This window comes from Chiloscyllium plagiosum, chromosome 17 (assembly GCF_004010195.1).
Source record: "Chiloscyllium plagiosum isolate BGI_BamShark_2017 chromosome 17, ASM401019v2, whole genome shotgun sequence".
Taxonomy (NCBI): domain Eukaryota; kingdom Metazoa; phylum Chordata; class Chondrichthyes; order Orectolobiformes; family Hemiscylliidae; genus Chiloscyllium; species Chiloscyllium plagiosum.
Window position 1 is genome coordinate 48600924 of NC_057726.1, and position 25741 is coordinate 48626664.

The window sequence follows — 25741 nt, forward strand, 5'->3', positions numbered from 1 at the left end:
TCTGTGATGAGATAGATGAACCAAATTTCACCTAAAGATCTTGCAGTGACTTGTTCGGGATAGGAATGCCTCTGCACTATCAGACTCCAAAAAACTGAAACTATAACATTTTGTTTTCGTTGCTGCATTATAAAACAGGTACGGCTTCACATAGCTAATCCGATTAGGGTTGAATAAAATCAGTCAATTTAATCCTCTGTCAAAGTCACTACCTACACTCCGCATGTCCCTGGGCAGGGCATGAAAGGCGGGGCTTGGTCACACGGGCCGGGGCTCCTGGGACGGCTCTGCGCATGCTCGTGGCGGGGCAGAGGCGTCGCTTTGGCCGTCCTGCGCATGCTCCGGGCTGAGTCGGGTGCAGTCGGTGAAGCCGATTCTATGTGGTATGTCGGGCTCTTGTGCCATGAATACGGGAAGGAGCCGGTCCGTCAACAGGGTATTCCCGGTGCCCAGGCAGAATTCGCTCCTTCAGCCACCCATTATCAACCCGTTCATTTATCACGTCCACCTCAGCGTGACCGACAAGCTCAAGGTACGCGAAGAATTGGGAGGCGACTGGGATAGCCGTTACTGGGCAACAGGGTCAGCACGGGGTGGATAGGTGGGGGGTCAACAAGGTCAGAGTGAGGGGTCAGCGCGAGGAGGGTGGGGGGTCAACAGGGTGAGAGTGATGGGTCAGCACGAGGAGGGAGGGTGGGGGGTCACCAGGGTCAGAGTGATGGGTCAGCACGAGGAGGGAGGGTGGGGGGTCACCAGGGTCAGAGTGATGGGTCAGCACGAGGAGGGAGGGTGGGGGGTCACCAGGGTCAGAGTGATGGGTCAGCACGAGGAGGGAGGGTGGGGGGTCACCAGGGTCAGAGTGATGGGTCAGCACGAGGAGGGAGGGTGGGGGGTCACCAGGGTCAGAGTGATGGGTCAGCACGAGGAGGGAGGGTGGGGGGTCACCAGGGTCAGAGTGATGGGTCAGCACGAGGAGGGAGGGTGGGGGGTCACCAGGGTCAGAGTGATGGGTCAGCACGAGGAGGGAGGGTGGGGGGTCACCAGGGTCAGAGTGATGGGTCAGCACGAGGAGGGAGGGTGGGGGGTCACCAGGGTCAGAGTGATGGGTCAGCACGAGGAGGGAGGGTGGGGGGTCACCAGGGTCAGAGTGATGGGTCAGCACGAGGAGGGAGGGTGGGGGGTCACCAGGGTCAGAGTGATGGGTCAGCACGAGGAGGGAGGGTGGGGGGTCACCAGGGTCAGAGTGATGGGTCAGCACGAGGAGGGAGGGTGGGGGGTCACCAGGGTCAGAGTGATGGGTCAGCACGAGGAGGGAGGGTGGGGGGTCACCAGGGTCAGAGTGATGGGTCAGCACGAGGAGGGAGGGTGGGGGGTCACCAGGGTCAGAGTGATGGGTCAGCACGAGGAGGGAGGGTGGGGGGTCACCAGGGTCAGAGTGATGGGTCAGCACGAGGAGGGAGGGTGGGGGGTCACCAGGGTCAGAGTGATGGGTCAGCACGAGGAGGGAGGGTGGGGGGTCACCAGGGTCAGAGTGATGGGTCAGCACGAGGAGGGAGGGTGGGGGGTCACCAGGGTCAGAGTGATGGGTCAGCACGAGGAGGGAGGGTGGGGGGTCACCAGGGTCAGAGTGATGGGTCAGCACGAGGAGGGAGGGTGGGGGGTCACCAGGGTCAGAGTGATGGGTCAGCACGAGGAGGGAGGGTGGGGGGTCACCAGGGTCAGAGTGATGGGTCAGCACGAGGAGGGAGGGTGGGGGGTCACCAGGGTCAGAGTGATGGGTCAGCACGAGGAGGGAGGGTGGGGGGTCACCAGGGTCAGAGTGATGGGTCAGCACGAGGAGGGAGGGTGGGGGGTCACCAGGGTCAGAGTGATGGGTCAGCACGAGGAGGGAGGGTGGGGGGTCACCAGGGTCAGAGTGATGGGTCAGCACGAGGAGGGAGGGTGGGGGGTCACCAGGGTCAGAGTGATGGGTCAGCACGAGGAGGGAGGGTGGGGGGTCACCAGGGTCAGAGTGATGGGTCAGCACGAGGAGGGAGGGTGGGGGGTCACCAGGGTCAGAGTGATGGGTCAGCACGAGGAGGGAGGGTGGGGGGTCACCAGGGTCAGAGTGATGGGTCAGCACGAGGAGGGAGGGTGGGGGGTCACCAGGGTCAGAGTGATGGGTCAGCACGAGGAGGGAGGGTGGGGGGTCACCAGGGTCAGAGTGATGGGTCAGCACGAGGAGGGAGGGTGGGGGGTCACCAGGGTCAGAGTGATGGGTCAGCACGAGGAGGGAGGGTGGGGGGTCACCAGGGTCAGAGTGATGGGTCAGCACGAGGAGGGAGGGTGGGGGGTCACCAGGGTCAGAGTGATGGGTCAGCACGAGGAGGGAGGGTGGGGGGTCACCAGGGTCAGAGTGATGGGTCAGCACGAGGAGGGAGGGTGGGGGGTCACCAGGGTCAGAGTGATGGGTCAGCACGAGGAGGGAGGGTGGGGGGTCACCAGGGTCAGAGTGATGGGTCAGCACGAGGAGGGAGGGTGGGGGGTCACCAGGGTCAGAGTGATGGGTCAGCACGAGGAGGGAGGGTGGGGGGTCACCAGGGTCAGAGTGATGGGTCAGCACGAGGAGGGAGGGTGGGGGGTCACCAGGGTCAGAGTGATGGGTCAGCACGAGGAGGGAGGGTGGGGGGTCACCAGGGTCAGAGTGATGGGTCAGCACGAGGAGGGAGGGTGGGGGGTCACCAGGGTCAGAGTGATGGGTCAGCACGAGGAGGGAGGGTGGGGGGTCACCAGGGTCAGAGTGATGGGTCAGCACGAGGAGGGAGGGTGGGGGGTCACCAGGGTCAGAGTGATGGGTCAGCACGAGGAGGGAGGGTGGGGGGTCACCAGGGTCAGAGTGATGGGTCAGCACGAGGAGGGAGGGTGGGGGGTCACCAGGGTCAGAGTGATGGGTCAGCACGAGGAGGGAGGGTGGGGGGTCACCAGGGTCAGAGTGATGGGTCAGCACGAGGAGGGAGGGTGGGGGGTCACCAGGGTCAGAGTGATGGGTCAGCACGAGGAGGGAGGGTGGGGGGTCACCAGGGTCAGAGTGATGGGTCAGCACGAGGAGGGAGGGTGGGGGGTCACCAGGGTCAGAGTGATGGGTCAGCACGAGGAGGGAGGGTGGGGGGTCACCAGGGTCAGAGTGATGGGTCAGCACGAGGAGGGAGGGTGGGGGGTCACCAGGGTCAGAGTGATGGGTCAGCACGAGGAGGGAGGGTGGGGGGTCACCAGGGTCAGAGTGATGGGTCAGCACGAGGAGGGAGGGTGGGGGGTCACCAGGGTCAGAGTGATGGGTCAGCACGAGGAGGGAGGGTGGGGGGTCACCAGGGTCAGAGTGATGGGTCAGCACGAGGAGGGAGGGTGGGGGGTCACCAGGGTCAGAGTGATGGGTCAGCACGAGGAGGGAGGGTGGGGGGTCACCAGGGTCAGAGTGATGGCACTGGGGGGTTGAATAGGGTAAGAGTAAGCGGTTGGTATTGGGGGTAGTCCAAGAGGGTCAGAGTGAGGGGTCAGCACTTGGGGGGTTGGGGGGGGTCAAAAGATATGGAGATGCTAGTGTTGGACTGGGGTGAACAAAGTTAAAGATCACAACGCCAGATTATAGTCCAACAGGTTTATTGGGAAGTACTAGTTTTCAGAGCACTGCTCCATAAGGTAAATGGTGGGGCAGGATCATAAAGCACAGAATTTAGAGCAAAACATTAGTGTGATGCATTTAAATAGATATATTCAACAAATCTAGATTGCTGTTAAGACTTTTATCTTTTAGAATGTGTTGCAAGTTTTGGTTCATTAATATGTAAATCCCAGAACTTCTTTTAAATCACATTCTCGAGATAACTTTATTTTAAAAAGTGGCATCTCAGCTAAGACAATGCATTAAAGTTGTGAGGTTAGAGTCTGTCTATATCCCAATCTTGAGTCAGACTGGTTCTATTTCCAATGTAGGAATTTATAAAATGTGTTATGGATTGACTGCCTGCAGGTTGTGTGTTTTTTGAGCAAATATAGAATGTACAGTAGTCCCTCTGTACCTTTGGGGGATACGTTCTAAGACCTACCGAAGAAGCCCGAAACTATGGATAGTAGTGAGTTCATTCATTTAAATGAGAAATTTACCTCCCTAGTGGCCCCCAGTCCATGGTTCTGAACATTCGGGCTGCAGTAATTGGATCTGCAGATATGACAGTCCCCCTGTATCTGTAAATACAATTCTGCAATTGCAAATTCACCCCATAGACTTTGTGTGTTTGTGTGTGTCCGTGCAAGTGAGGGAGAAAGAGCATGAGTGTGTGTGCGTGCTTGGAGTCTGTGTGTGAATGTGATGGAGTATAATCCTGAGAGGGTGTGGGAGTGAGTGTGGGGGAATGTACGTGTGTGTCTGGAGAGATCATGTGTATGAGAGGCGGTCTGCGTGAGTGTGAGAGTATGTAAGTGTGTTTATAGTGTAGTGGGGTCACCTGTAGTGTGACATGAAATCAAAGTCCTAGTTGAGGCCATCTTCATGGGTACCACACTCTCTCCCATGCACACCCTCCTTCAAGCACTTGCACACGCAAACACACACACTCATAAGCACTCACACTCAAGTGCACACGATCTCTTGCACTTGTGCGCGCGTGCACACACCCAAGTCTATGGGGTGAATTTGCATTTGCCGAATTATATTTGCAGATGCATTCTATTTTTGCTTGAAAAGAACACAATCTGCAGGCAGTCAATCCATATAACATTTTATAAATTCCTACTTTGGAAATAGAACCAGTCTGACTCAAGATTGGGATACAGATAGACTCTGACCTCACACCTGTAATACATTGTCTTAACTTTATTTTTAAAAGTGGCATCTCAGCTATCTCGAGAATGTGACTTGAAAGAAGTTCTGGGATTTACATATAATGAACCGAAACCTGCAGCCATTCTAACAGATGAAAGACTTAACAGTAATCTAGGTTTGTTCGGTATATCATTTTAACTGCATGACCCTGCGATCTTTTGCTATAAATTGTCTTATAATCCTGCTCCACTAATTACCCGAGCAACGCTCTGAAAGCTAGTACTTCCAAATAAATCAGTTGCAGTATAATCTGGTGATGTGATTTTCAACAGGATTGTCAGAGTGAGGCGTCAGCACTGAATGGAGTCAATGGGGTCAGAGTGAGGGGTCAGCATGGATGGGGAGTATCAACAGGGTCAAAGTGAGGAGTCAACAATGATGAGGATCAGAGTGAGGGATTAGCACTGAGTGTCAGCAGGGTCAGAGTGAGGGATTAGCACTAGTGGACAACAATGGTCAGAGTGCAGTGTTAACATTGAGGTGTCAGCAGGGTAAATTTATAAAAATTGCACTTAATTGTACTGGTGTTCAATAGGGTGCATGGTGAGTGTGTGGGCAACATCTTTGTTATGCACAGATAATGAGATCAGGAGAAAGTATAGCCAATACTGTGTGGTCAGTATAGTATATGAATATTGTAAATAGAGGATTTAGCATGGTTAGCAATTTTGAGACTATGCCTAAATTCAGGAGGAAAGGCAAATGATGGTTAGCTAAGTGTGGAGTCAGGGATGTAGGGGGTCGTCAGAGGTTAGGATTTGCCTTTGCTATGGTCATCATTTGTTTTTGTATCTCTTTGTCTATATGCAGTCTGTGGGGCTCAGTTCTTTGTTTTATTGGGTGAGTTAACTTTATCCTGAGTGCAGTACTTAAAAATTGAGGATTGATTTATTACCTTTTTTAATGGAAATTATTTTTCTGCTATTATTGCAATTAGTTGACAATCATTTAACTTATTTTGTGTCTTTAGATAGCTGTGGCCAGCATCACCCTTGTACCTCTGCGTCTTCTCTGTATTTTCTTTGTTGCCCTCGTCGCTTGGCCATGTGCACTTTTAGGACGGGTGTGCTGCCCAGTATGTGCAAATTCAGACCCAATTCCAAACTGGAAACGGTAAGTTCTGGTCATTTTTGGTTAGAAATAGATATTCACTGTCAAGACAGGATAGCAATCATTGTCTTATTGGAGGATGTCCTTAAGCCGTATCTCTCTTCCATATCAAGAAGCTGACACGAATTGGCTGGATGCTATATGCAGTTTGCAGTCCCTTGTATCTGGAGTGTAGATGGGAAATGGTGTTAAGATAAAAGATCAGCCATGATTATATAGAATGGAGCAGGCTCAAGAGGTTTGTGGTCTACTCCAGCTCTTGTTTCTTGAGCCTCGTTTGTATCCAGTGTGTGATATTAACTGAGCTCTGCATATTCTTCTAACATATGGCGTCTAATCAAAGTTTGCTTAGTGGTTTGTTAATCTCTGGCCACTTTTCATTTCAGGCTGCTGTCACATGATATGGTTGCAGAGCTCATCCCTGAGGGATCTCACAACTTGCCTTTAGTCTACTTTGCTTTCTTTGGGACATAAAGCATTTATTGCATTTATTTTTCAAGTTAATCTGTAACCGAATCTGTATTGGCACTAATGGAAACGAAATGCAAGAGGCTTTTGTGATGTAATCGTCTTGTCCCCATTGGGCCAGAAGGTCTGGGTTCAAGTCCCAGCTCCCGTTGAGATGTGTCATAATATGTACACACGATTAGTTTAAAAAAATGCAGTCACCCAGATACTTCTAGTATAGATATTTTGTTGTTTCATTTTCTGAAGGGAGTATTTTACATTGGCAATGACAGCAGGATTTCAGTGTCTCTTGCGAATAAATATTTTTCCTCACCATCTAAATGGAAAATGTCAGTAAACTGTGTGTGTCAGAGTGGAACCTGTAAACAATCAATGTGTGACTCAGATAGGATAAACATTGAAAGAACAGGAAAGAACTGATTTCAGATGATCTTTTCAAATAAATTAAAATATGATGTGGTTGATATCTTTTTGTTTACTTGCTGCAGATTTTTGATTTCTGTAAATTCATTTAGCTAATGTAGCTCTTGAGCTCAGACTATTCACTTTGTCAGTAAACCTTGTCCCAGTCAGCCATGCTAGGGTGATACGTTGTGCACTGATTTGCATTGCCAATTGTGTTTTTATGTCCCATTCTATTTTTACTTCTGTAGAGATTGAACTCAAGTTGTTTTTGTAGAGCTTTTGTTTGCAATTTTAGGGAATTTGAGGTAAGATCTAGGATACTGAGAAATGTCAGCATCAATTGTAAACTAGTCTGCAATATGTCTAGAGGACAGAGTGGCTTTCTCTGCCACTTTATTTTCTCATTTTAGAGAACAAGCTCTTCCCTTTTAGCTGTTGCCCATTTCTTGCAATTTATGCATCAACAGGAAGTTAAGTTCTGATGCAATCATTTTGCCTAATTTTGGATTTCTCACATCTAGTCTTCTAATTTCTCAATGGAGAAAGCGAATTTTACATTTTTGTAATTGCTGCCATCACTTGTAAAAATGAAGGTGGAGTGTGGGGTGGGCAATGACAGTAGTCCTGAATGTGGTTATAGATAATTCTCCTCTTTCATATCACCTGATTTCATTCATGCTTTGTAACTTCACAGCTAAATTGTTGTCAGCATATTTCAGCAAACGTCTATTAAAGATTTATTGCTAATAATTTTTCTGATTTTTGTTGTAACCTGAAGTAAATAATTTTCCATTTCTTTGTTCCCCTCAACATCTCCCACTGACCCACACTTGTACCCACCCATCTACATCTGAACCCGTCCCCACCCCCACTGCACCCCTAAATCTTCATCCTACGTATGTGTGGATATTTTCTAATTAACCTGTTCAGAGGTGTTATGATGCACCTCTGGAGCAGGTGAGACTTATACTTGACCTCCTGACTCAGTGGTAGTGGTAGCACTGCCATTGTGCTACAAGAACTCTTCCTATGTGTGCATATTAATGCTCTGTAAATTGTCTCAATTGGGTATTTCAATACATTAAATCTTGGACAATACCAAGCAACCTTTTAGTCCTACAAGGAACAATAGATTGCATAAAACCTAAAGGGCTGCAGATTCTGGAAATCAGAAATGAACGCAGAAACTGCCGTGAATACTCAGCAGGTCTGGCAGAGAGAAAGCAGAAACGACGTTTCGGGCATAAGCACTCCTTTGATGCTGCCTGACCAACTGCGCTTTTCCAGCATCACATTTTTAAGCTCTGATCTCCAGCATCTGCAGAATGCTCCTGGCAGAGAGAAAGCAGAGTTACTGTTTTTGGTATAGTGACCCTGCAGAAATAATTATATCTAGGAAAAGGTACGTTGCACAGATGCTGCCATAATAGATTGCATGTTGTTTAGACTTACAAATTGGATTTGAATAATTGTCAACATCCTTGTATATAAAGCTACAGCTCCAAACAAAATCATTTTTTTAATGGGTTTACCCCATAATACATTTTGATGTATGAAGACTGTACATGAGCTAATCTGTTAATCCTTGAATAAGATTTCCAATATAAATGAGTGTTTTCTTCCATGTTTATTCCATCCCTCCCACTGACCTTCAAGCTTTTGCTAAAAACTGCAAATGAAAACTTATCAGTACAAGGAGTAATTTGCTTTGCCTGAGGCTATAATGGAGCATGAGTATAATATAATTTTGCTGCGATTAACTTCATTTTGGCTGTGAAAAAGCATGTAGCCATTGACAAGTACAGTCACAATGTTACAACATTTCTTATACACCACAATAGAAACATAAGTAATCTGTAGCATAATCCTTGTAACAGCAGGAAAGTAGTATAATAGGCAGGTTCACATGCCTGGTAGAAATAATAAACATAGTCTCTTTGCACCAGAATGTCCAGCAAAATTCTGCACACTTGCTGCAGCAGAGGCACATAGACAAGAATGCAACTAATAACACTACATAACACATTTATTGGATTTGATTCATCAAAATATTTTGGGTGAAACAGCAACTATTTAGTTTCAAGCAAACTTGTAAAAATGCAGTTCAGTTTTTAGTTACAGTAAATTTAAATCTGATACAGTGACAAAGGCAATATTAGTGTAGACAGCCGAAAACCTTGGTAAATCAGGTAGATTTTAAGGAGCGTTAAAGGAAGGAGGTGATGTAGCGAATTGGAGAGATGTCGAAAGGGAGCTTAGAACCCAAGTAGTTCAAAGTAGGGCCACCAGCTGTAGAACAATTAAATCGGGAGGATGTTGGAAACCAAAAATCCGATGAGAGCAGATATCCTGGAGGGTTATTAGTTTGTTGGAGATAAGGAAATAGGGAAGGCAAGGTCATGGAATCAAACTGTCCCTTGAACAGAAAGCAGTATTGGCCAGCAAGCACTTTCCTTTTGATGCCAGGTAACCTTTGATTCCACTGCCCAACAAGCATGTATCTACATCCACCTTAAAAAAAATTCAATAAAGTTTCTGAAACAGAGAATTCCAAAGTTGTGCAACACTAAGAAGAAATGTCCCTTCCTGTGTGTTTTAAAAGAGCAACCCTTAATTTTAAAACTGCACCCTCGAGTTCTGGGCTGACCACAAGTAGAAATAACTTTTTCACATCTGCATTGTCGCAACTAATCAAGATCTTAAAGACTTTAATCAAGTTGTTTCTCCTCTTAACTCCAGTGAAAACTTGCCCATCCTGCTCAACCTATCCTAATAAGGCAACATTCATTATAAACATCAATTTAATAAACCACCTCTGACTGCTACCACTGCATTTACATCCTTCTTTAAGGAGAACAAATCTGTGCACGATATTCAAGATGCTGTCTCACAGATGCCCTGTAAAACTGAAGCATAACATCCTTAAAGGACAGTGTTCCATTGGTTGTCTTGATTACGTATACTAGCTGTTTGTTACTTACACTCAAAGACCTAATTCACTGTGCTGCAGTCATTCTTTGTTTAAGTAATGTTGTGCTTTTTCATTCTTGCTAAAGTGAAGTTCACATTTTCCCACATTATCCTCGGTCTCAGATTTGTTTTTGCATTCATTCAATCTATTTACCCAACTGCACCTTATTCATGTCGTTGCAATATATCTTGGTGTCATCTGCAAATTTAATTACTCTGCTTTGCTCCCCTCATCTAAGCCATTGATGTAAGTTGCAAAAAGTCAAGTATAGCACAGACCCCTGTATGAACTTGGACGCTGTTAAGGGAGTGGAATAGGTGGTAACCTTCATTTGCCAAAACGTTCCTAGTCTTGTGCACTGATCTACTTATGGTGACCTTACTCCAAATATTCCTAGAAAATAGTTTGTGAATGCTGCAACAGCGATATTTCAAAGTTTTAGATACAAAGTTTTGTGATCCTGCTCCTACTGAATTTATTTGACACCCTGCAACTTGGCTTCAGATTATTTTGTTGATTTTCCTCACTATGCTTTTCAGATATGTAGCTCAACTATCGTAAATGAGGGAGTGATATCTCAAGATCCATTTCCAACTTAAAATAATAAATGTAAATGTCAAATAATGTGCTCATTTCAGTTGCTGTTTCTTTTGCAACGTAATGTACTCTAGTGGTTACTATATCCAAAACTGTTGTTTTGATTGGACTAATGGTGCATTACTGTGAGCAGTGTGGCTTTTAAAAAAGGTGGAGTCATATCCGAGGGAGGGAGACCAAAAACAGTTTCTTGAAAAATGGAATGTGCTTCTTATCTTAATGGGTTGTGCAAAATCACATCATTTTGCTGTCTTGCTCCTCAACCCACTGAGATATTCTGTTTCAAGTATGCATGAATGAGGAGTTTCTTATTTTGTGCTTTGGCGATGGTGATGTTGGACTGGGGTGGACAAAGTTAAAAATCACACAACACCAGGTTATAGTCCAATAGGTTTAATTGGACGCACTAGCTTTCAGAGCATTACTCCTTCAAGATTATGGAGTATAAGGTCGTAAGACAGAGTTTATAGCAAATGTTTACAGTGATATACCTGAAATTATATATTGAAAAAGACCTGGATTGTTTAAGGCTCTCAATTTTCAGAATGAACGTGTTGGTTTCAGTTCATTTTATAGAATGAACTGAAACCAACATGTTCATTCTAAAGGATGAGAGACTTAAACAATCCAGGTCTTTTTCAATATATAATTTCAGTTACATCACACTAAACTTTTGCTATAAATTCTGACTTATGATCTTTTACTCCACAATCACCTGATGAAGGAGCAGTGCTCCGAAATCTAGTGCTTCCAATTAAACCTTTTGGATTATAACCTGGTGTTGTGTGATTTTTAACTTTATTATTTTAAGAAGCCATGTTCTAATGGACACTAAGGTTCATGGTGATTTTTATGGTCTGATGGGAATTTGGGATTGGCTAGATGTGGATCAGAGCAGATTATGAAATGCCAAGTGAGATTTATTCATTTAACCCTCAAGAAATTGATGCATCAAAAATTAAGAATAATTGTTAATGCAAAGATTAAAGGATGGTAGTATAAAAGGATGATAACATTGTAAATTGTAGCACAATGTTTAGAGTTGAAGCATTTGTTTCAGAAGTACTCCACTATGAATGCAGCATCACCAGTTAGCCTACTTTTTTCAGTAACTTTGATTTGTAATATACTTTTTAGTTTCACTGATTTCTGCATTTTGTCTGTTCTAAAGTTGCTGTACAAATTCTGGATTACTTTATATTGGAATGTAATTTTGGAATCGTTCAAGAGGTTTTATCAGGGCTTTTGATCTGCTATGCATCTGTTTTCTTGCTAAGTAGTTATTACTTTTTAAGTTGAATTCATTAACTCAAACTAAAATCATTTTATTGGAATAATCTCTTGTAGCATTTCTTCAAGCTGTTGCAAACATGTCAAATTTAAGGAGGCAGTTTCAGGATTTTAGGAATGTGACTACATTTTCTTTTGAGAGTCTGATGTATGATTGTTTGTCCAATAGTATTCCTGGAATTTAATAAAAATGTTTTTGTGTAATTTTGTGAATTTGATTTTTATTGATAAGAAATTATAAAAATCATATCAAGCATTCCTTTAAAAACACAGATCCCCTCAGGCTTCTACTGAAAGAAGTGTAGTTCAATACTAATCCACGAGTTGCACCAGATGGCTACAGAATTAATCTGTTAAGCATATTCATTGCATTAAAATGACGGATTGGCAGGTTTTATTTAGCTGTGTCTACATAATTTGATTATATATTTATTGCCTTGACCAATCATTGGTCGCTCTTTTCATCCACACTCCTATTTAATTAACTTTAACTTTAAGATACACTGCCAATCTTCCGGAACAATGTGGTGGGCAACATTTAGCAATGGCACTATATATCTATGCGGCATTTCTAACAAAGCAAAATGGCCCAAAGCACATCAGGAGCATTGTAAAACAAAAAATAGACAGAGGGTGGGTGGCCAGAAATCAGGTCAAAGAGTCAGGTTTTGAAGTGAGGGACAACATTTCTAGTAATGGGATGTATCAACCATCATTAGCCAAAGAAGTTAAACATTGAATGGTTTCCTTTCAATTCAATTCTATGTTCCAAAGATTAACTTTAAACCAAAAGACTAGTAAAGTTTGAAAAAAAAAATTAAAAATTGAAAAGAATGAGGGAAAAACTGCACTTTGAGAATACTAGCAAATAACATCAAAACATTTAGGGTGTAGGTTTGCTCGCTGAGCTGTCTATTTGATATCCAGACGTTTCATTACCTGGCTGGGAAACATCAACAGTGGCGACCTCTAAGTGAAGCGAAGCTGCTGTCTCCTGCTTTCTATTTATACTTTTCTGCTGGATGGGGCTCCTGGGGTTTGTGGTGAAGCAGGAGACAACAGCTTCGCTTCATTTGGAGGTCGCCACTGATGATGTTACCTAGCCTGGTAATGAAACATCTGGATATCAAACCTACAGCTCAGCGAGCAAACCTACACCCTAAATCTCAACCTGAGCTACAAACCTTCACAAACTTTGCAAAAACATCAAAACAGACAGTAAGAGCTTCTATCCTAAAAGGGAACAGATGCTGACGCAAACATAGATCCCTTTGAGAGTGAAAACTAAGGAAATAGTGGAGAGCTAGGGGATAGCAGAGGAGATGAATAGATATTTTGCATTGTTCTTGACAGTAAAAGGCATCTAGATTAGAGTGATACCTGAAAAGCACAGCAGGTCAGGCAGCATCCAAAGAGCAGGAAAATCAACGTTTCGGCAAAAGCCCTTCAGGAATGTAGGCATGGAGCTTCCAGGGTGGAGAGATAAGTGGGAGGGGGATGGGGCTGGGGAGAAGGTAACAAAGAGTACAATAGGTGGATGGGAGTGGGGATGAAGGTGATAGGTCAGAGAGGAGGGTGGAGCGGGTAAGTGGGAAGGAAAATTGGTGGGTAGGACAGGTCATGAGAATGGTGCTGAGCTGGAAGGTTGGAACTGGGGTAAGGTGGGGGAGGGGAAATGAGGAAACTGATGAAGTACACATTGATGCCCTGGGGTTGAAAGGTTCTAAGGCAGAAGATGAGGTGTTCTTCCTCCAGGCGTTGGGTGGTGAGGGAGTGGTGGTGGAGGCGGGCCAGGACCTGCATGTCCTCTGCAGAGTGGGAGGGGGTGTTGAAATGTTGGGCCATGGGGCGGTGGGGTTGATTGATGTGGGTGTCTTGGAGATGTTCCCTAAAGTGTTCTGCGAGAAGGTGTCCAATCTCCCCAGTGTAGAGGAGACCACATCAGGAGCAATGGATACAATAAATGACATTGGTGGATGTGCAGATGAATCTTTGGATGTGGAAGGCTCCTTTGGGGCCTTGGATGGAGGAAAGGGGCGAGATTTGGACGCAGGTTTTGCAATTCCTGCGGTGGCAGGGGAAGGTGCCAGGAGGGGAGGGTGGGTTGTTGGGGGGCATGGACCTGACCAGGTAGTCACAGAGGGAATGGTCTTTGCGGAAAGCTGCAATTGGTGGGGAGGGAAATATATCTCTGGGGCCCATTTAGAGGTGGCGGAAATATTGGCGGATGATGAGGTTTATGCGAAGGTTGGTAGGGTGGAAGGTGAGGACCCAGGAGGGATTCTGTCCTTGTTACAGGTGGAGGGGTGGGGTCTGAGGGCGGCGGTGCGGGATGTGAATGAGATGCATTGGAGGGCACCTTTAACCACGTGGGAGGAGAAATTGTGGTCTTTAAAGAAGGAGGCCATCTGGTGTGTTCTGTGGTGGAACTGGTCCTCCTGGGAGCAGATACGGCAGAGGTGGAGGAATCGGGAATGCGGGATAGCATTTTTGCAGGAGATAGGGTGGGAGGAGGTGTAATCCAGGTAGCTGTGGGAGTCGGTGGGTTTGCTTTTTAAAAAAAAGTCATTGTCAACTCAGTCATCATTGATGGAGATGGAGAGGTCCAGGAAGGGGAGGGAGGTGTCAGAGATCGTCCATGTGAATATAAGGTCGGGGTGGAATGTGTTGATGAAATTGATGAACTGCTCAACCTCCTCGCGGGGGCATGAGGTGGCTTCTGGTAAAAGGCACCCGTAGCATTCTAAATATACAATGTAATGAAGATGCAAAATGTGGGAAAGAAATACATGGCGACCATCGTATCTGCGAGTCCACTTACCATGGTTTTGGTTACCCACGGTTTACTGTGGCCTGAACATATTACATGGAACTTTCCAGAACCAGGGACCAGGGAGTTGCAGGGGAAGTATGTTTCCCATTTAAATGAATGGGTTCACTACTATCTGGTGCTTCAAGCATTCGTGGTAGGTCTTGGAAAATATCCCCCATGGGTATGGGGGTTCACTGTAAACACAATAGTAATCACTGGGGAAATTTATAAGTCTCCTGGACCTGATAGTTTGCATTCTAGGATATTAATGCAAGTAGCTAAGAGATAGTGGATGCACGAGCAGTAATGGTTATGGTATAGGTGCTCTCTTCCTAATGGGGATCTGATCATGCTGTATTAGTCCAAATGATACTGCCCTCAGGTGCCAGGCTATTGGTCTTTTTCAAAAGTAACCAGAAGCTCATTTTGCAATACCTAGCACCTGACTTTGTTAGCTATCCTTTCTGATCAGACAGTGCACACAACTACTTATGTATCTAAAATCAAGTTTGTTTTAAAATTGGACTCCCAGTGTTTGAATATACCTTTGAGAGAATCGCAAGTCTTCTCAAAACTTGCTAACACTTGAGAGAAGTTTTGATATTTTCCTTGTCACTAAGGTTATTTAAGATCATCTCTTTGATACCAATCTTGCAAAGGAAGCATAAATACAAATCTTCAATCTATATGGTTTTGAATTTAGTTTAAAAATTATTTTCTGGCTGGAAGGGCTTTCCATTTTCTTCCTTTTCTGAACAAAATAAGTCAGATTTGTTTTCATTGTCTAAGTTGAAAGAAGTGCTAAGTTTTCATATCATTGAACTTCACTTACAGCCGTGCTTCACGATTTGTGTTGAAGTCCTTGGGTCGTGCGTTTTTCTTCTGTATGGGCTTCATGGAAATTAAGGTGAAGGGAAAAAAGGCCAATGCAGCAGAGGCACCGATTCTTGTCGTTGCTCCCCACTCAAGCTTCTTTGATGCAGCTGTGAATATCGTTGCTGATATGCCATCAACTGTCTCAAGAGCTGAGAATGCTGACATTCCATTGTTTGGATGTGAGTTCTTTAAGAATTTAATCGTTGTTTCTAATGCATTGTTTGCATTAAGAGTCTCAAAATGTTGCTAAGTGCTTAACTTGATATGTGATAACAAGGTTGTTAAAATGTAACGTTTTGTGAGCATTTTTCATGGAGTACAATATCTAAGTAAACAAAAAATCAGTAAATAATTTCAAAGAGACATTTTCCTTTCTTGATCCATTTCAAGCATTTCACTGCCTGAAGGACAGTGGGAAAGGATTTACCAATTAAAGTAGTAGAAATTGTGATCATAAGTAATATAATGCTCATGAGGCTTATTTAACAATCTTGCATTCTTATAAAGCTAACTTACCTCACAAACGAGATCTTTACCATGATATCTATCACTGATATTTATCAGTGCTATGATATTTTGCTTGTAACTATTGTGCACCTCAGTGCGCTATTATACACATTTGTTTCTTTTGATTCCCACCACCACTGTCACAATTTAACTTTTTCTTTGCATCTCTCAGTAAAACGAATTGCATTTTAGTAAAATTTAAGTTTTGTTTGAAAAACTATTAGTCACTCAAGACAGTAAAGGTTATGTATTCAGGTATGTAATCAATGTCAAAACTAAGAAAGGGATCTGATTTTTCAACTTTGTGATCAACTGTACCAGCAAGTGAGTTTTGGCTGTGAACAGATACCGATCTGGAGGTTTGGCTGGGTTGTCTGCATCTCAGCTCATCAGAACAGCAGGTGATCAAGAAGGCAGCTCACCACCACCTTCCCCAGGGCAGTCTGGGTTGCCAATAAATGCCTGCTGAGCCAGTGAAGCATGCATCCCATGAGTGAGTTTAAAAGAAACAACCTTGGTCGAAGACAAAATGCAATAACTCCAGGACATTTTTGCTTATTTTTATCTGTTCGTATTGTTGTCTTTTTGTAGTTTGATGTATAGACATTAATCACTCCTGATAAAGTTTTGATCTCTTTCCTTATTTTTGGCTAAGTGACTGTTCTGTTCACCACTGTGAAGCAGCTTAGGACTTTGTTCAACTTTTAGGTTGTGTCTGAATCGTGTCTCTGTTAAGTGAAAATGTACCTTTAAAAGAAAAACTGAGATTAGTAATTCAATAGAATTTAAATTAGTTACTGGATGCACAAATCTTTATTCAAATCAGTTACTGGATGCACAATTATTTTCTTCAATTTACTATTGTGAAGACTGAAACTATTGTTTCCAGTTCCTGATCTAAATTCCCTTTTGTAACAACTTACTCCATTACCCTCCCTGACAACAGTCTGACACTGGGCTAGTTTGCTTGTAATCAGTGATATTTGACCCTCTATGTATCAGTCCACAGTTACCTGCTTCCAGTTAAGAATAAAGTTCACTTGATCCCTACTTATAAAATTCTTGTTATCTCTAGATTTGACTATTCCATTCACTCTTGTTGATTTCCCATGTTTTACCTTGTTAATTTGAGGACATCTGAAACTCTGCTGATGATGTCTTAACTCAAACCAGCTCCATTCATTCCTGATGTAGATTGACACTATTCCATTAACATTTCGGTTTTTAAACTCTCTTCCTGCAGATCCTCGTCCCTCCATTAGATCTTCGGTTACAACATTCTAGCCTGTTAAACAGCTCTGTTCCACTCCAAGTCTTCAAATACTGGAGTCCTAAACTCTGAAATTCCCTTCATACACCCCACTATCATACTTTGCTCATTAAAGATACTTCTTAAAACTACCGTTCTGATCAAACATTTGGGTACCTGACCTAGAAATTCTCACACATGGATTAATGTCATATTTTGTTTTATTGTGACCTTGTAAAATGCCTTGGAATGCTTTGTTATATAGATGCTATATTAATATAAATGTTTGGAATGCATTTCCAATTACCAGCCATAAATGATGCCTGGTGGTAGAAGTGAAGACAAAATCAGATTTCTGCATTAAAAGTCCTTTCGAAGGAAAAGTTTGGTACATTGTTGGCCTGGAGCAGAAAAAGCTTTATTCTACACCAATCTGATGATATTCCCAACCAGAATTGCTTAATGTTTAAAGTGACTGTTCAAAGTGGAAACTTGATCCCTTACTGAGAATTTTATTCTTTCATGTCAAATATTTTTTTTTAAATTAGGTCTTTACCGAAGAACTCAACTACAACCACTGAAAAAAAAAATTTCTAAGGAGCCTAACAGAGGCAGAGCATAAAGTACTAAGTAAAATATATCATAAAAAACAGTGTGTAACATGAATAAAACTATTGTAGTCAAAATTATATCAATGCCTTATTAACTGAGGTTTTCAGTTTGAATAGGTGAACTTTATTTTTAACCTTTATTTGCACTTCTACCTTCCACTAACTATGTTGTTCTTCAAGTTTTTTTTCAGGTAAAGTGACTGATTTAAAATAGTGTAATGAGAGAAGAAATAGTTTGTAAGGCCTTCTGTTTTGTGCTTTAGTATTACTGCAATGTTCTCAACCTGTGTTGGTATCACGCCATGAGACAAATTCTCGAAGGAAAACTGTTGAAGAGATTACAAAGCGTGCACAATCCAGAGGAAAATGGCCTCAGGTATTTTAAACAAACATAACTAAATATGATTGTCTAAACTCTGACAGTTTATTTTAAAGACCTGGTACATTTTTAAGTATGCATCTTTGAAATACTACTCTTTTTCTTTCAAGCTGATGATTTTTCCAGAAGGTACCTGTACAAATCGTACCTGCCTCATCACTTTTAAATCAGGTGAGCTCGTTGTTCTGTCAAATTTTTATGCTCGTATCCTTGTGCACATATACTTTTTATACAGAGACTTTAAAATTTGAAGAGTAATCAGAGTTCAATGGTTCCAACTAAGAATATCCTATTTAGTTAGTCAAGAAAGAGTTAAAACTACAAAGGAGCAATTGATGGAATTTGAATTTGTACTTTTTTTGCTATTTGACTTTTTTTAATATAACTTGAGCAAATTAGTAGAAGGACCTACTTTTTTAAAATTATTTTATTGAGCAATTACAAAACAGTTTACAAAACACACAGTTCACAAAAAACAGTTAACATTTACAGCTGTATACAACAGCAATTTTACAAGGGAGAGGAGCAGCAAAACCAGGCCCCAAACCCTACCGTTCAACCAGTTTACAGGGAGATGAGGACAAACCTCAAATCCCAGTTTCAAACATGAAAAGACATCAACAATGACATTTGTACATAAAGAGCCAATCCAGTTACATGAAAACAGTGCATACAATACAGAACCAGCAAGCCCCCGTCCCTCCCACCTTCCAGCCACTCTAAGGCAGCCCGCCCCAACACACCTTCTGGATCTCGGTCCACCCCATGTCCTTCCTGTTCTCGGTCCGCCCTTACACCTTTCAACCACCTCTAGGACAGCCCACCCTGGTACCCACCCGGGGTGAAAGGATCTACTTTATAAAGATCTCAAACCTCATTTCTTTCCACATATCTGATATGTAGTGAGAATTCATTTTCTTTCAAAGCCCTGAGCAAATGTAATTTGCAAATCAACTTATTTTCACAGGGATTTATGATGCCTTTAATTGATCTATTACTAATTGGAAAACCTATTTTACTTATGGGCAAATATTAATTATTACCCTCCTAAAACTGCCTTTTGTAGCAGGTTACTGGATAGGGATAGGATAAACTTAACGAATGCCCAAGGTCCAAATATTTCATCTCTCAAATTTTCAAAGATCGCATTCATGTTACACTATATCTTGCCATATTATTCAATCTTTGGTCTCTCCAGTCACGACATTTAATACTTGCAAAATTTTAAATCAAGAATTATTAACACCTTTAATGTTTTCAAGCTTCAAATAATTATTAGAATCTTAACTGTTTCTGATGTTTGCAGGCGCTTTTATTCCTGGAGTCCCTGTTCAGCCTGTAATTATTCGATATCCAAACAGATTGGTGAGTTTTTAATGTGTATAATGTTGTTTTATTTCATCTTCCATCTCTTCTGGTCCCTAAATCTCTTGTAACAATAGATACAAGATGGGTGCAACTTTTACCTTCTGTAGCTGGCCACTGTCAGAGAGTGTAATTTTATTTTTAAAAAACTAATGAGTCTTTTTTTCACTTTTGGCTGAAGCTGTGCCAGTTCACTCAGTCTCTTTAAGTAAAGTGACTAGTTAGCTCCTCCTGAGTTGCTTGAGGCAATTGCTCAAAAACACCAAGATTTTAAGCTCAACATTTTAATGTTGAGGACTTTCAAATAACATTCCTTAAGGAACCAGTCGATCTAAGATTTATGTTCTAATTTGTTGATTATATTTTAAAAATGTAAGTTTATTTGACTTGTATAAATATTAAAGTGTTCATAATAATAGTTTGAAATAAATAACTACAGTTTCAGTTAATCCGAATAGAACATGTGGAACATCAATCATGTCACAAGATGTGACTTTAAAAAATTGACATATTACAGTAAAAATACCAATGTGACTGTCAGAAGTATGACCAGATCATAACCTGTGAAGTGTAAGTAATGTAATTACAAATGCACAACCATTTGTCAACCACGAACCACATTATCTCAAATGTTACTTTGTCTAAAGACTCCCAAGAGTGTTTACTTATGGATATTGGAGAGATTTGGAACTTGGGCAGTTTTCCACATTGCTGTATGAATGTTAGTGTTGTAGTTGAACTGGAATAACTTCATTATTTGATTGAGGAAGTGCTTCTAAAGTCATGTGACTTACTCTGTATAGTATCTACACTCTTTATAGCAAGCTGCAAATTATTCTTAGATTTTCCTCACCAATTTCACAACAATTAAGTTGTGATTTCAATATGTGACTCCGTTAGATTTTGATTAGCGTTCACAAATGTTTAATATTTTGCAAGCATTAAGTTGTAAGTGGCTAAACTGATTATTAAAAATATTTTCCAACAGGACACAGTTACATGGACTTGGCAAGGACCTAATGCGTAAGTTTTGTAGTGTAATTTATTTTGTAATTTAGAAAAGTTGAATAATGGCTGGTAATAAACCAGCTTGAGGGTTTATATCAAGATTCTGTTAAAAGCTGTGTAAAATTATAGGAGCATGTAAAATATCTCTTTACAAAATAAATAAAGTTGAAGATGAATGAAATGTTGTGAAAGTTTTAATAGGGGAAGAAGCTGAGCAAAATCAATGCAGTGACGAAACATGAACAAAATGTCTTTCCAAATTGTTAGAAAGCTGCTTGGCCATTCAGTACTTATGACTGTGGCACCATATTTAGGAATAAGGTCACCTGGCACTGAGCAGAGATAGGAAGTGCTTTTCTATTTTGGTGCCAACTACTTTAAGTAAAATGTGATCATTCATAGTGCTTAAATTCCTGTGTGTTAATTTCTGTCTCAGTTAATATTCATAGTCAAACGAGACGCAAGAGAAGATGAGAGTCATTTTGTCAGGGAATATTGTAGCTTTTCTTTTCTTGTCATCCATCTTCCAGAAAAATACTAAAGTAAAATAGACATAGGGCTAAGAATTTTTTATTTTCAATTTTATTCTTTTCGTTTTCCTTTTTTCGTACTTTCGTCTCTCTGTGATGCATTATTACTTGACATCATAACTAGGCCCCAAACTACTTTGTGTCATTCTTCAATCATTGTTTCCATATCATGTTTTAATGCTGATTGGTTATTTAATTTTGTATTTCCTCTGAAAACTTTGGTGAAATCATGAACTCATCGTGCATTTGGACCTATGTTAATCACAAAAGATACTCAACAAAAAGAAAAGTGCTGCATGTGTGCAAATATTTTGACCATTTTGAAGTGACCATAGTAGAATAGTTGATAAAAATGTCTTCCGGCTCTGAGTTTGGAACAACAATTTTGTGGAGTTTTACCCCTTGTGTCCTTTAGTAGAGCCCATTACAGTTAAGGGATCAGATGGTGGATCTCATGGAAGATCTGGGTTTGAGGTTGGGAGGAAAGAGGGGCTAGCCAAATAGGAGATTAGGAGGTGGAGAGAAGGGGTAAAGTTGCAGAGAGAGCTGCATGTGTGAATTGAAGAATAGAGAATTTGTGTGAATTAACAAGCACATTAGGCTTGGACAGAATAGGAGTTGAACAAGGGTTTTGCATGAGTTGGAGTTTGTGGAAGGCTGATAATGGGGCCAACATAGAGAATGCTTTTGGTAATACTTCAGCGAAACTCAACCTTGATAGATATCAACTTGAAGTTGCAACCGATCTCCAAAAGCCCTTCCTTTTGAAATCTTTGAAGATGTTATCAACTCCTTGATTCAATGCTGACTCCTCTCAAGGTTTCTATTTCAAATCTATCTATTGTGATCCCTGTAGACACAACTTTAAACAGAGATTTTAATTGCCAACTTGAACATCTTGTTCAGTTCCTTTTAATGTTTTAAACTTTATACTGTGACAATCAGCATTAACTAAGCATTACTTATGTAACTAATATTGTAAATTACAGAAAAGATAAATCCTTGTTAATGTTCTAACACCACTGATAAACCACAATACATGTATATACTTGACAGCCTTCTTTCCACACAATTACTGCTTTGATAGGAAACAGTTCACTGTAGCTTCAAGATTCCAATGGGTTCATGTTTCCATAGGTTCACTTGAGTTATGACATCACTTAATTGGTAAAGTTTCTCTCCTTCAGGCTCATAATTGTTCTCAAATGACTTTCAACAGAAGACTGATTCTTTGTTCTCCTGGTTTTGTCAAGGCAAATCTTCTAGAGATTTTAGTTCGCCACAGGATATGTTTATTGGATCATAGACTGACCTTCCATCATGCCCTGCTTAGTAGGATACCAAAGAGCCCCTGTTTTCTCTCCTAGCCGCATCAGCATGCAAACCCTCCTGTATCACATGCGCTGTGTAAATTAATATTGATATCTTTCCATTTTTATGAAAGTTTTTTCCTGCATGCTTTCCTTGCTGATTTAAAACATGAAAATTATGTGGGCTTTTTTTAACTGATTCATTTGATGGAGGTTTCACTGGATGAGCCAACATTTATTATCCATTCCTAGTTGCCCCTTGAGAAGGTAAGCTGTCTCTTAAACTGCTGAAGTCCATTTGGGATGCACAAGCTCTCAATGCTATCAAGGAAGGGATGCCAGGAATTTGGGACAATGATACTTTCCCAAGTCAGGATAATGATTGGCTTAAAGAGGAACTTACGGGTGTTGGTGTTCCCATGTATCTGCTTCTGTTGTCCTTCTAGGTGTTGTTGGTTATTGCTTTGGAAGGTACTGTCCAAGGAGCTTTGTTTAATTTTGGCAGTGCATCTTTTAAATGGTACACACTGCTTCTATTCAGCAGTGTTGAAGTGAACAGATGGTTATGGATGTGGTACCAGTTCAACAGGCTGCTTTGTTCTGGATGATGTCAAGCTTCTTATGTTGTTGGAGCTGCACTCATCCAGGCAAATGGGAAACATTCCATCATACCCCTGAATTGTGCCTTCTAAATGGTAGAATTGGAAGAGAGTAACGTGCTACAGAATTTCCAGCCTTTGACCTGCTCTTCACCACTGTACTGATATTGCTAGTCCAATTCAGTTTCTGGTTGCTACAAACCCCCAGGGTGTTAGTGAGGTGTTCAGTGATGGTAATGCCATTGAATGTCGAGGTGCAATGTTTAACTTCTTTCCCGGTGAAGATGGTCATTGCTGAGCATTTGCATGGCTCAAATATTACTTGCCACTTTTCAGCCTGCACCTGGGTATGTCTAAATTTTGCTGCAATTAAATGTGGACTGCTTCAGTCTCTGGGAATTCATGAATAGTGCTAAAAGTTGTGCACTCATTGGCAAACATCATCTCTTCTGACCTTATAATGAGGGAAAGTCATTAGTGAAGCAAATGAAGATGGTTGGTCTTAGGATACTGCCTCCCACAGAGATGGTCTAGAGCTCAGATGTCTGAACTCCAACCAAAACCATTGTCCTTTGTGCCAGGTATGTCTCTAAGCAGCAGACAAGTTTTCCCTTAATTTCCATTGACTTACATTTTCAAGGCTCCTTGAAGCTCTTCTCTTCAACCCCCCCGCCACAACTCAAGACTAGAACTTTTTTTTCCAGTTTTGAGCGATGGCTTTTATTGAGGTCAGGAGTTGATTATCACTGGCGGAACCCAAACTGTGCGACAGTGAGTAGGTTATAGCTAAGCAAATTCAGCTTGATAGTACTGTTGGTGACACTGTCCATCACTTTACTGGTGATCAAGTGTAGACTGGGGTAGTAACTGGCCTGGTTGAACATTTCCTCCCATTTGTGTATGGGATAAAACATAAGAACTAGGAGCAGGAGTAGGCCATCTGGCCTCTTGAGCCTGTCCCACCATTCAATAAGATCATGGCTGATCTTTTTGTGGACTCAGCTCCACTTACCCACACTCTTACCATATCCCTTAATTCCTTAATTGTTCAAAAAAAAATCTATCTTTAAAAACGTTCACTGAAGTAGTGTCAATTACTTCACTGGGCAACGAATTCCATAGATCTTACAACACTCTGGGTGAAGAAGTTCCTTCTCAATTCAGTCCTAAATCTGCTCCCTCTAGTCTTGAGGCAATGCTGTCTTGTCCCGATTTCACCTGCCGGTGGAAACATCCTTTCTACATTTATCTTATTTATTCCCTTTATAATTTTATATGTTTCTATTAGAACCCCCTCATCCTCCTAAATTCCAGTGAAAATAATCCCAGTCTACTCAATCTATCCTCATAAACCAACCTCCTCCACTCCGGAATCAACCTCGTCAACCTTCTCTGCACCCCCTCTAGTGCCAGTACATCCTTTCTTAAGTAAGTAGACCAAAACTGCACACAGTACTCCAGGTGTGGCCTCACCAGCACTCTATACAGCTGCAACATAACCTCCCTGCTTTTAAACTCAATCCCTTTAGAAATGAAGGACAAAATTTCATTTGCCTTCTGAATTGCTTGTTGTACCTGCAGACCAACCTTCTGTGATTCATGCACAAGGACACAGAGGTCCCTCTGCATAGCAGCACACTGCAACTTTTTACTATTCAAGTACTAATCCTTTTTACTGTTACTCCTACCAAAATGGATGACTTCACATTTATTAATATTGTATTCCATCTGCCACACCTTTGCCCACTCAATTAAAGTATCACTGTTCCTCTGCAAAGTTTCACAGTCCTCTGTACACTTTGTTCTGCCACTCATTTTAGTGTCATGCAAACTTTGACACAGTACACGTGATCCCCAATTCCATATCATCTATATACATTGTGAATAATTACACTCCCAACACTGATCCCTGAGGCACACCATTAGTTACTAATTGTCAACCAGAATAGCACTCATTTATTCTCACTCTTTGCTTCCTGTTAGTCAACCAATCCTCTATCCATGCTAATACTTTGTCCATAATGCCTTACATCTTTAGCTTATGTAGCACCTTTTCAAAGGCCTTTTGCAAATCTAGGTACACCACATCCACTGGGTCCCCATTGTCCACCTTGTTCGTAATGTCTTCATAGAATTCCAATAGATTAGTTAAGCACGACCTGCCCTTCATGAACCTATGCTGCATCTGCATTTCTATCTAGATGCCTTGCTATTTCTTCCTTAATAAAACTCAAGCATCTTTCCCATTACAGAGGTTAAGGTAACCAGTCTATAAATTCCCCATTGTCTACCTCACTCATTAAACAATGGACACGGTTGATGTTTTCCAATCTGCTGGAACTGCCCGGAGTCCAGTGAATTTTGGAAAATTACCACCAGTGTAGTTGCTGGTTCTCCCACCATCTCTTTTAGTACCCTGGGATGCATTCCATCAGGGCCAGGAGACTTGTCTATCCTTAGCTCTGTTAGCTTGTCCAATGCTACCATTTCCATAATAATAATAATAATAGTTTCCTCACCTACCTTCTTTTCTTTGTCAATTACTGGCATGTTATTCGTGTCCTCCACTGTGAAGACCGATACAAACACCTGTTCAATGCCTCAGCTATTTCATTATATCCCATAACTAAATGCCCCTTCTCATCCTCTAAAGGACCAATGTTTATTTTAACCACTCATTTTCATTTCATATATTTATAGAAATGTTTGCTGTCTGTCTTAATATTCTGTGCTAGTTTTTTCTCATGTTCTATCTTAGTTCTCTTTATAACTCATTTTGTGGCTTTCTGTTGACCT

General features: G+C 42.0%; 1 protein-coding gene across 1 annotated transcript in view; it reads left to right on the forward strand.

Annotated features, from left to right (window-relative positions):
* Positions 1 to 264: 264 nt before the first annotated feature.
* Positions 265 to 25741, forward strand: part of lpcat2 (lysophosphatidylcholine acyltransferase 2) — a 71753-nt gene continuing 46276 nt past the window's right edge. The window contains exons 1-7 of the mRNA XM_043707013.1: positions 265 to 532; positions 5829 to 5971; positions 15346 to 15566; positions 18018 to 18130; positions 18244 to 18304; positions 19440 to 19498; positions 20487 to 20521. Coding sequence (XP_043562948.1) covers positions 386 to 532; positions 5829 to 5971; positions 15346 to 15566; positions 18018 to 18130; positions 18244 to 18304; positions 19440 to 19498; positions 20487 to 20521 — 779 coding nt within the window. The 5' untranslated portion in view covers positions 265 to 385. The remainder of the gene's footprint in view (positions 533 to 5828; positions 5972 to 15345; positions 15567 to 18017; positions 18131 to 18243; positions 18305 to 19439; positions 19499 to 20486; positions 20522 to 25741) is intronic.